The sequence below is a fragment of the Aulonocara sp. 'chitande type north' Nkhata Bay genome, linkage group LG4 (genome assembly GCF_057382095.1).
Source record: "Aulonocara sp. 'chitande type north' Nkhata Bay isolate Kocher_YH1m ecotype deep benthic linkage group LG4, A_spYH_male_GT1.1, whole genome shotgun sequence".
Classification (NCBI taxonomy): Eukaryota; Metazoa; Chordata; class Actinopteri; order Cichliformes; family Cichlidae; genus Aulonocara; species Aulonocara sp. 'chitande type north' Nkhata Bay.
The window spans coordinates 31,501,212-31,513,341 of record NC_141347.1 but is presented as its reverse complement, the minus strand read 5'-3'; the positions used below and the strand labels follow the sequence as shown (position 1 = coordinate 31,513,341).

The 12,130-nt window shown below is 39.3% G+C and overlaps 1 protein-coding gene across 3 annotated transcripts in view; it reads left to right on the top strand.

Moving 5' to 3' along the window:
- asic2 (acid-sensing (proton-gated) ion channel 2) overlaps nucleotides 1–11,896 on the top strand; it is a 410,825-nt gene extending 398,929 nt beyond the window's left edge. For all 3 annotated transcript variants that reach the window (XM_086289917.1, XM_086289918.1, XM_086289916.1), the window contains 5 exons: nucleotides 4,966–5,119; nucleotides 6,174–6,265; nucleotides 7,400–7,479; nucleotides 8,132–8,200; nucleotides 9,807–11,896. In XM_086289917.1, the coding sequence (XP_086146043.1) occupies nucleotides 4,966–5,119; nucleotides 6,174–6,265; nucleotides 7,400–7,479; nucleotides 8,132–8,200; nucleotides 9,807–9,908 (497 nt within the window). In that variant the 3' untranslated portion in view covers nucleotides 9,909–11,896. The remainder of the gene's footprint in view (nucleotides 1–4,965; nucleotides 5,120–6,173; nucleotides 6,266–7,399; nucleotides 7,480–8,131; nucleotides 8,201–9,806) is intronic.
- Nucleotides 11,897–12,130: the final 234 nt, after the last annotated feature.

Genomic DNA, 12,130 nt, shown 5'->3' with positions numbered 1-12,130 from the left:
TATATCGTCGGTTATATCGTTATCACAAATTTTCAAATATATATCGTGATAAATATTTTTGGCCATATCGCCCTGCTCTAAGTGTAGGCTCATCCAACGACTTCCTATGAAAATGCTTCTGCAAATACATCTGTCTGATATCTTACCAAATTGACACACAAGCCAGGCAGTATTGATTTTTTTGTGATTTTATCTAGACTAAATATCCTGAAAAGCAATAGCCTTTCAAGCCCGCTAGATCATAAGGTGTTTTCTCACCCCGTTTCCTATATATGATTGTCATGTTAGGGTGTGCTAGCAAGACAGGGACTGCAGTGTTAGAGTTCAGTTTAGGCTAAAGGTGGAGCTTATGTGTAGCAAGTTCATTGAAACACTAATAGGCACGCACAACACCTAAATACCAAACTTTAAGGAATATAAAACTACAGCAGCTAATCAACCTGGCAGCACTGTTAAAAAGTCTACTCCATAGCTAATGTAACTATACAATGAACGTTAAGTCCCCACGTTGTACCTGAGAGAGTGAATGCATCAGTAAGGAAGATGAGGACAGACACTTGGTAATTATCTTTTCGCATACAGTAGCAAAGGCCTTCTCTGAGTTTATGCATAAATGCATGTAAACACATTGACAAGAGAAAAGAAGGACAATTATACAACATCTGACTAAACATAGTCTATGCAACAACAACAATCTAATGCTTGTGGTGGTGAGAAGCCCATTTTTAATTAGGAAAAAAAAAATCATCTGTCACCTTTTCAATGTGTCTTCTTTTTTAAAATGCATAAAAAAGGTTGGTGTTTGGAGCTCACTATGATGGAACTACATACAGAAGAAATGATAACAATGACGGAGGCTAGGTTGCAAGAATAAATAGCATGAAGGACAGCAACGGTGTAGCCCCGAGAAGGTAAACATAGACCTGAATAGATGCTTAGAAAATGAGTAAATGGGAAACAGGTCAGTGGAGGGCTGCAGGGAAATCAAGACACACAGAAGCATGTTCTTTTTTTTTTTCTTTTAAAAAAAAAAGAAAGAGAAATGGTGGTGCCCTGGTATGTTACCCAAGGTTGCACCTATGGCAGCTCATTCATTATGTGCGCCGCCTTTTTTATACGCCAGGGATTTATGAGCATCTTTCTGCTAATAGTTTAACGCTTCTGACATCCCCACTGAACGGCAAGCAAAAATGCCACAGAAAAACCTATAGCTCACCACTGTCTATGTGCTGTTCAACCTGTGAACCGTAGCAAAAAAAGTTATGAGTTTTGGATGTGCCCCGTTGAACGCGGACCAGTGGGAAAACAAAAAATGTAGGAAGTGGGAATGTGGCTAAAAGTTCCTCTTGAAAGGAACTGAGAAACAGAACAAACACAATAAGAATTGTGACTTTGATGCACATCATGTCTGGCTTGGTTTTCCGCTGTCCCACTGCAGTTTAAAGACTCAAAGACCTTTGCAATGCAAGACATTTCCACTGTTACTGGGGGGGGGGGAGGAAAGACTAGTAATTAAGACATCATGGCACACCTGAAACTGTTAACCAAAGCCACTGATAGCCATGTTAATTCAAATCTAATATATTTTTATGGTAAACAAAAGCGCATAAACACTGTGCGAGTACATAGATACACTGAATATTAACTAGATTCAGAAGCACAATGAGTAATGATGACCTTTATCAACCTCAACTGCTGGCCAGTGGGAGTTCATCAGCAATACTTGCTCTCATCCTACAGCTTTCTCCCTGCTCAGCCCCCACCTTTTCTCATCTCATCATAAATTATTTCTGGCAAGCAAGGAATAGACAAAACAGTCCAACCAAACTTTGAGGCAATCAGCACCAAGCTGCAGCACTCCCACACCACGAGAGCCCTCGGTGCAACTAGCCCATATTTTGTTAGCATGCACTCGAAAGCACAAGTTACATGGTACGATCATGGAGTGCACAAGGCTTAGGTGCATATTCCAGACAGCTCTTTTACTCTCTCTTCTGTAATTGGCTTCATTTTTGGAACAGTGAGGCTTTCATAATTCCAACACACTCACTTACTCAGCTTGGATCATTGAATGCAAATGAATTCAAGTTTAAAGTCCAACTGCCAATTTGCTATACCCACCACAGGAGATTTCACACAGCAGAGTTTGATTGGGTTTCTTTACCCATATAACTGCGTCACTCAAGTCCTGAAGTAGCCTTGAAAATATATTTTAATAGGAGACAGTTGCATCTGCTGTCTGTGAACAACTTGCTTATCTTTGCTTTTGAGGAAATGTAGATGGCTTAAAACTATAAATCCAGGCAGAAATGGTCTTCAGTTTCTCATGTAGCTGCTTCTTAAAGCAGCATGTTCGTAGTTTTTGTCAGGTAATGTATAACTAGCTGTTAATGCTAGCATTATGAAAATTATGAAATTTATCAGAAGGAAATGCATTATAGTAATTTCACATTTTAGATTAAAATGTTCATGAGAAAAAGAGTGGAGAAGCTGGACAAAGGTTATAGGCTTAGACAAAGAAATCAATCATTCGAATGCATGAGGCCTTGCTCTCATGTATCCAATAACGTCTCATTTGAATAAGAATAAGAGACCACTGTGAAGCCATATTGAATTTCCTCTTGCAATTACGTGACTGTGTGGTCCCGCCAGCTATTAGTGCACCGTGGGGAATATCTGCCTCCTGCTCTGTGATCTGCGGGCCTGCCACAGCGCTGCCTTGGTCAGAAAAAAGGTCTGATTATGTTAACTTCTGCTTTCTTTTCCATTCTGACAGTTTTTTTTTTAACTCCCACGATTTTTAGCTCTGAAAAGAGAAGTTTTTTCATTGTGGGAAAAAGAGTTCAGTAATCTCTGGCAAAATTCAATGAGCTCTATTTAAACAATTTTAGAAAATCTGACTTTAAGAGATTGATGGGTGAGCAGTCTCAGTACCTGAGAACCTTTTATTTGAAAAAACATTGCTTGATATTACCATCACTCTTGAGAGAGTCGGTGTTATATAGGAGGCTGTGGACTTCACACAACCTCATTCGGTGTATTCAAGTACTTTTTCCTCCGAGTCTGCCAAAGCAGAAGCTTGAGTAGAGCTTGATGTTTCTGCATCAGGACTTTGTCTCCGTCAGGGTAAAGGGTGTATCACAGAGCACATGGTTATGTTTGATGCTTTATAATTTCTTCTCTGTGACACTAATTATGACATTCACTTTCATTAGGGCTTGATTGAGTAAACATCCACATAACACAATAGAACTTTTTAAATGTGGGCAGGCGTTTATGCTGATTTCTATGCCGGTGTTTGTACGTACAGCACGTGTGACCTCTAATTTTAGTTATAATAATGCCAGACGAGCAAGGAAAAGAATAGTAAAAGTCGTCAGTCAAATAATTGTGTTGGTTTGCAGTTGGAAACTATAGTAACTATTAAAAAAGTAAAAATGTGTATCAGTACCTCAATAATGTGTAGTCAGAAGTGACCACATTTAAATGAAAGGGTGAATTTATCAGTTAACATTAGAATGTCGGGTTAGCAGGCTACATCAGTGAACAATGTGGGTGCATCGTGTAGATACAGATCCTGCCAACTACTAAGTATCAAAGTAAAAAAAAAGTACTACAAATACAATACTTCCAAATACAATGCAGCCAGGTATCCAGATAATCATCCAGAAAAGGCTTCAAAACCACAAGCACAATTTAGAGATCCAGTTTAGTGTCTTAAAGATGGATATCAGCTACAGCTGCCTGAGTTGGCATTAAGTTTAAAAGGGTTAAAAAGGGTGAGTTTCAAAATCACTCTGTATGTTCCTATGAAGAGGCAGAGACCAAAACTGTTTTTGTATTAGGCTGTAACCATGTTTTTTTTTTCTTCTTCTTCTTCTGTGACGTTAAACATCATTTTGAGCATTTTAACATCAGGAATTGAGTTCTGGAGCTTCAGCTGGACACTCAGGGAACTGCTGTTTTTGGTGCTTCTACAGTGCGCACACAATTGAGAGCAGAGTGACTACTGTGGACTGGATAAACTTAAACTTCATACATAAAAATGGGGTTATGTGGAGGTGTGGGTGGGTTTTGTCCTTCAGAACATCACTTTAGTGAAACAAGCAAACTAGTTTATTTCTCTGATTCATTGTTTGTCTGCACAAATGCTGCTCTCACTCTTCGTTCTCTATGCTGTTCACTGTCCACTATTCTCGCTCTCAGTGGTTTAAAAAAGCATTTGGGCCCAAGTCTAGATGTATTTGCAGTCAGTTACTGCTCTATACCTTAATATAAGCAAACGGCTTTTATGAACTTTTGTGGCCACTCACCATTAGATAACTGAGAAAGGACAGTAAGCCCCACTAAAAATCCCAGAAAGCACTATCCTCTGAGCAGGGCAAAGAAAAGGGTTTGCAATCCCAGGGGACAATTCCTATAGTATAGACATTATTTTAGTCTTTTATTATATCTTGTAATAAGAGATATATATTCTGTAGTCTCAACGGTGAGTTGATTTTCTCATACAATATTAGATTAATATATCGACCGCTTTGTGCAGATGACTCACTTCCTGGACATTTTTATTGAAATTTATTATTACACCACTTCGGTCTGGGCAAAGGTTCTTTAAATAAATGGGATGAGTCGTTTTTGCCAGTTTGATATGAAATGCCTGTGGGATGAAGGGCCTAAAAAAATGCGGAGATTGTCAGTTTAATATTCAAAAACACATCAGGAGCCTCACACCCACAATCAATACTTTATGAAACTCTTTATGAAAACACTGTTCAGGTAGATATGAGCCAGTTTGGTCCATTTGCTGCCTTCAGATTGGATTTCTGACGATGTCAGGAATTGGAATCTAACGTTTTTTTCTTGTGTCAATCATGCTCATCCCATCCTCTGTCATTCTGTTCCTTTTTTAAAAATTTCAAATTTAAATACGCTCCCCCCCATCTCCATAACCACATCTTTATGAAGCTAAACTGTCTGCCGTGGAAAGCAGTAACTGCATGTGCAGGACGCCATGCAACATGACCCGCTACAACAAAGAGTTATCCATGGTCAAAATCCCCAGCAAGACTTCAGCCCGCTACCTGCAGAAAAAGTTCAACAAGTCAGAGAAGTACATCACGTGAGTAGATAACGCTCCTTATCATCTGCTATATTATAGTAATTAGTACATAACCATGCTACAGTTTGTCCTGTTATTGCTGTTGGAAATGACACTATGTATGTATAAGGTGTTATAGACACAAAACATAGGCCATTGTAGCCCGTTAGCATGGTGTTGTTAGGCAACATGATGATGTTATAGTGTATACAGTAATTCAGCTTTTGCAGATGTTGACAGAATAAGGTGTGATAAGTAGCTGAAAGTGCATGAAGGCAAAAAAAAAAAAAAAAAATCAGATAATTTTAGTCCATTGGTAGGTGGTTGCCAAGCAACCTGATGATTTCAGAATATGTTGTGCATAACTGAGGATTTGTGAATATAAATTAGATGTTATTATCATAAAATGAAAATAACGTCAGTTGTTATGGGTTTGTGAACAATGAAAACATGCCATTTGGTGCAAGGCAACATGATGCAACCATAATGTCTAATATAGATGAGAACCTTCAGGACGAGTTTTTCGGAGAAAAAAATAAACACACAAACTTCTTTTAAAGCATGATGGCTTCCAGATACAAAATTCCTACACTTATAACTGATCCTGTGGTACAGTTTATAATTTATAGTTATCTTTAACCTTAATTAAACCCAGTTCAATGAGTACTAATGTGCTTTTGTTGATTAATTAGAACTGTTCACTTTGTTTACTCGTAAACGTATGCAACATGACATTTTACAACTGAATAAAAAAGGAGCTGAGCTTACTGTGTCTATGAATTGATCATTTGAAGGGGAGACAGACAAAAAAAGGAGAAAACCAAACTCTGCCTGTAAAGAGGTTAAGCAGTTTCTCCTTGCGAATTACCCGCGCAAACCACTTGGCCTTTTCTCTGTTCTTGCTTTAAATAAAGGTTGTAGATAACAGGGATTGTTGAAAGCTGAATTAAGGTAGTAAGCAAGTTGTTTTTCCTCTAGTCACTCTTGAAATAAATGAACTATTATTAACTGAAGTTTTTACCTGAAGTGGGGTTTTATTAGGAAAAATAAATGAACCTTCTGTTACCTTTTACAGAGACAACATCTTGGTGTTGGATGTGTTCTTTGAAGCTTTAAACTACGAGACCATCGAGCAGAAGAAAGCCTATGAGGTGGCAGGCTTGCTGGGTAGGTGGGCTCATTGATTACCTTGATTTCCAAACCTGGATTTCATATGGAAAACAAACAGAACGCATGTATAAAATCTTGCATTTTTCATAGATTATACTGTTTACTTGATTCATATTTAAGTTATAAAATGTGTTGCTTTTGTTAGGTTACTGTATTTTTGAGATTTATTTCTATTTCTTATATAAAGGATGTTCGCCGTAGCTAAATTACTCTTTACTTATTGGTAATGGAGCATCTTGTCTTAAAAAGATAATTCCAACATACCTCATAAATTTAGCTATTAATAATCTCCATGTTTCCTTATTAGAGATTGAACACAGAAAGCTCAGTAAAGTTTATGTTTTCATATTATATAGTTTATGAAGGTCAGTGGCTTTGAGACGAGCTGTGATGGTTTGAGATGTTCTGGGATTCTGGTGTCAAAACTACCAAAGAAAATAAACCATGTCAAATATGGCCGTTCAGTCAGGTGCTGCTGACGTCACAGACAGCATCTCTGCCCTTATGTGCCAAAGCAATATTAGATGCGGACGGATAGCAGACCTGTTTTAGAGAGCAATAAAGTCGGCATTAGTAGTTAGCACTGTGGTTCATGCCCTGCATTTTGTTTAGGTGCCCTGCTGTGTTTCCTTTTTCCTCCTGAGCAGCTTCAGAATTGGTGCAGAGCTTTCTGATAGACTATTTCCAAATTAAATGATCCCTTTCTACTTTTTCTACTTTCTAAAAGGCAATAAATGCACTAAAAAGTGCAATTTTTTAGTCATTTTAATGACCCTTCAAGACCTAACATATCTTTTGTATCAGTTTGGTCCAACAAACTGCAGCACCATCTGATGAGCCATCAAAACCATGGATCTGTCAGTGTCGCTCGACTTTCTGGGTCACATCCTTTATTTCACCAGTAGCAACATGCCTCTTGCAATTTATAACACCAGGCTGTTTTCACAATGAAAAAAAAATTGTCTCTCTTTCTGCCTGTCTGTCCCCGTTATCTGTGCCTACGTGTTGCAAGTAAATCAAATCAAGTCTTTCCCCTGACCATGACACAAAGATCTTTCCAGAAAAACAAAAGAGTGTCTTCGCTTTGTATTTCTCTTGGTGTGTCTGTACTGTACTTCTGTCCTTCCACAGGTGATATTGGTGGCCAGATGGGTTTGTTCATTGGAGCCAGCATCCTCACCATCTTAGAGCTGTTTGACTACGCGTATGAGGTCTGTTTCAAATTTCTTACTGTCATATATACCTGTTGAAATGACTAATAAATCCTGAACACCAGCCCTGCTCTCAATAGAGTTTAATAATTTTTGTTTTTTTGATTTTTGGCAGAGCCCTGATTGTGAATGGTGACAACGGAATCAATGTCACAGATACAAAAAGCAGATCAAAAGCTAAATTCACTCTGGTTCTGGCTGAGATAAAGGACTGTGGGATGATACTTTTCCATTACCTTTACTCTATTGTGCGCCTTTTTTTTAGAGCTTCTCATGCTGCTTTCAGCTTCGTGGGGTTCTGATAAGCACATAACAGTCTTCGCCTGCCCTAGGGTTTTACAGATACACAGAAAAAGTCATTTTGAAGAATTTTTCCTTCATTTTAATGACCATATTATGGGGTTATGGGGATAAGAAGGCCTCATGTTGCTGACATAAGCATTTCTAAAGCAACTTTTTTCAACATGAAAGCTGTTGCTTTCACGCTGAGCTTATTGTAATGTCGTACTTTGTTGCCACATTTCCCACCTAATTACGTTTTTGCCTTGAAACCAAATGTTTCTTTACAGTCAGTAATTACAAGAAGAGCTCTCAGAGATCTTCTCTAACAGTTGGAATTAAGTGTTTCTGATTTTTATTTTCTGATCTGCAGGTGGTGAAAGACAGACTACTGGACTTACTAAGCAGAGAGGAGGAGGAGGAGAGTCATGGAGAGGACGTGGTAAGAGTGACCTTTACACTTTTTCTTGCTAGTCGTCTTCACTGAGAGCTCTTTGGAAGTGGAGCATGTAAATCTGGTATAATTTCACTCACTCCGATCATGCATATCAAACCGTGCACTATTCCTGCTCCTCCACACAAGCATGTAGAAAGGGCACCCAAGCAAGACTAAGACTGTGTTCTGACCATGTCATGGCAATTTGGCAGGAAAGCTTAGCTCCAAAAGAGATGTCTTGATGAAACCAAGCAGCAACAACCACTGTCTTTAGTGTTACTAATGTCAGCGACAGTATAAGGAGTACCATGATGTTGATGGACAGAACTGTCAAACTGTGCCCTAATTTAATATAAATTTGAAGGAGGATATCTGCAGAGTAGTCAGTGAGAATTATCAGCTTTCAGTAGCAACTTATTAGACATTACTTTTTGTTTGCTAATTGATTTTGTTATTATTATTATTATTATTTAGTTTTTGTGTATTTATTATTGTTTGTTTTGCTGCACTTTATTAAAACTGAAAAAATTGCTCATGTGTATATCCATATCTCCTATGCTAACAAAGTTATCCAGTCATGACTGAGTTTCAGTTTTAATAATGGAATAATTAGCTGGTCTACTGGTTAGCACTCCCAGTTATGTGAGTGCAGAGGTTAGCACTTTTCCCCTCACATCAAGAGGGTTCATTACATAGGAAAAAACCCTCCAGAAGAACCAGGCTCAGGAGGAGGCAGCCATCTACTACACTCAGTTGGGGATGATGGAAAGAGAAGAGAGCAGAGAGAGACAGGACAAAATACATACTATAAAGAGAGAGCCAGACTTTAATGATAGCTGATGAGTAAATGCAAAGTAGTATATAAATGCACAAAAAATGAAAAGTGGTGAACTTCTGCACTTCACAGTGCATCATGCAAATTTCCCAGCAGCCTAGGTGCATTACATCGTGTCTCCCAAATCCAAACTGGGAGCCCTCCCAAACTATTTTTAAAGAGAGCAACATGCTCTGTTGGGGTGATATGGTACTATGAGGACTTTAAGATAAGCTAGCACATGATTATTCAAGACCTTGAATGTGAGAAGAAGGGTTTTAAATTTGATTCTGAACTAACAGGGAGCCAATGAAGCGAAGCCAGTATAGGGGAAATATGCTCTCTCTTTCTAGTCCCTATCGGTACTCTCGCTGCAGCGTTCTGGATCAAATGAAGGCTTTTGAGGGAGCTTTTAGAACAACTTGATATTTACAATAGTCCAACCTAAGTAATAAATGCAGTAAGCAACTTGTTATAGCATCACTAATTGTTTTTATCCTGAGTTAGTATTAGGTTAGACACCATGTTTCTAAGATTTTTAGGGCCGAGTACAATAACCTCAGATTTATCATTTGTTTTGTTTTCCTGAATTCAGATTAAGGAAATGAAAACACATTAAGCCAGTGAGGGTTTGTGCATCTTATTGGTCAAGTAAAAACCTTTTGATCAGACCTTGCATACTTATACTAATTCAGTTTTCAGAGTTCAGGTGGAAGTTTGGTCATTCTAAATACTACCTGTAGGATCGTGCCACTTTATAATGTGACCTAGCCCTTGGCCTTTCACTCTTTTTCCCAGAGTTCCTGTGACCCTGTGGCAAACCACTCAGAGTCCATCAGCCACACTGTGACTGTCCCCTTGCAGACAACGCTGGGCACCCTGGAGGAGATTGCCTGCTGAAGCCCGTCTCCCTTCCCCTCAGAGCAACACATATCCAGCGGCTGCCTCCACTAGGTGGCGCTACATCCTTCGCTACAGCATCCTGCAGGACCTTAAAAAGGGGTGGGAGGAGACAAGGACAAGAACACTGGTTGGTCTAAGGACAGCGCTTTGCTCTGTTACACCCCTCCCCCCGTCTGAGGCACTAATAGGGATGAAGGAGCTGTCAGCTGGACTTATCAGCACTTTTTGTCACCCTGCAATAGGAGGGTGGCCTCTGCTGTGCCAAACCCGCAGTGGGGTCTGAGTCTCCACATGCACGCACACACAAAAAATGTGACTGGGTGGGACAATAACCCATAAAGGGGACTCATCCCTGTGCAGCATATTTATGTAAAATAACACAAATATGTTGCTCACTGCCAAACGAACTGTACAAAAATTGGTTTCGACTGTCCAAACTGCATGCGTCGATCTCTCTTGCTCTCTTTGCTGATGCATACGTTGGACTGCAGTGTTGCTTTACTCTATATGTGCGCCATTTGCCCCGCCCCCCATCTGCAGCACAGGCCTGTAACAAGGGCCCAGGTGAGAAATTGAACTTCGAATGTACAGATTGAACGTATGGTTGTTTAAAATCATAGTTCAGGTTGTGACCAAACCGTCTCTGAAATCTATTCTAATGAGCAGTTTATCATTTCTTTAATATGCAGCTAATTATCTTTGTAGTAGGAGTTGGTGAAGTGTGAGGGAGAAAAAAACTTAATATTTTTTGCTTTGTTTATTGAAAACAGTGTGAACATTTAGGAGCCCACATTTTGCATATTCTTTTCACCTTTCAGTTTCTGTTTAACGAGTTTACTCGAAGGCAAGTTTGTTGCGTGCAGTGCTAAGCCCTTCTTTACAGGCATCTTTAAAATGATGCCGTATGCTTACATTTAATTTATGTGAATAAAGGACTTGCTTCTGGCTGCTGCACTTCACCAGAGGATTTATTTGCCTGCCAGACAGCAAGCCTTGTACAAAACACTGCAGTAAATGAATACGGCCAGGGAGTTGTTAAACCATTATTTCATTAAGAGAATGTCAGGGTGAAATTTTGGACAGCTATTACCATTTTATCAAGAATGGCATCGTTTTGTCCTCGGCCAAAAGAAATCCCCAAGCTTAACAATTTTAAACCATTTTCATGATTATAAAAATGATTACAAAAGCACCATGAGGAGTATTTGGCTAGGATGTTTGTTAGGATACAGGGTCTGCTGTGTTATGGTGTAAATAATTGTGTTTTATTTTCTCTCTATGGCTTTCATAAAAACGGGTACCACGCAGAGATGCCTGAAGCAACTCTTATTCAAAAGAACTTTGGTGAAACGTCAACTCCAGGTCCACAATTGACTGCATATATGTCACGTTTCTTTAAGAATATTACTCATTCAGCAGTTCTAAGTAGGCCAGTATGTTATTGAGGTAGTTGAATGTCGTGCTAAAAATGAAAGACCCATGCTTTTCAGTACGGGTTTAGCTGAACCTTGAGTGTACTCAAAAGCAACCATTACATAGTACATCGTGGCTTCACACCAAAAGCTTTTGTGATACTACTCGGAAGATTTAGTGTATCTGAGTTTTTTGGGTTTGTTTGTTTGGGGTTTTTTTTTTTTTTATTTCTAGCCCATGATCATCCTGGCTTGGTCTCTGTCATCATGGTAATATACATTACAGGTAGGAATGAATTCAAGTGCTTTGTTAGACTGTTTGAATTATGATTTCCATCTGTGGCTCAACCTGCTGTATGTGTGTATCTCATGTTGTGGCTTCAGACGAACACAGTCCTCAGCTACCCTGCAGGGGGAAACATAAATGTGTCTCTTCTCTCGCCGGCACCGACACTGGCTGTTTCTTCTGTCTACGTCAGCTTCAGTTGTTATTGGAGGACAGCGTTTTCTCATTTTGTGATGCAGCATACAGTGTGTGTTTTTAATGTGAAATGATTAAATGAAAACATTGTTTTGCAGCGGCTGGGGTGTTTTTGTGGTACGGATGAGCAAGACAAGCCTGTTTGCGTATCACCGGTGAACAGCAAGGACACTTAATGTGTTTTACAAGGGCATCACGCAGGAAACAGAGGATCAGAAGAAGAGTTGCTGGGAATGAAAACTGAGGATAGTTGGAGTTCAGGCATCTGCAACCTCAGCTGAAATAATGACGTTACGTCTCTGTAAGCTGCTTTGCAACCCACATAC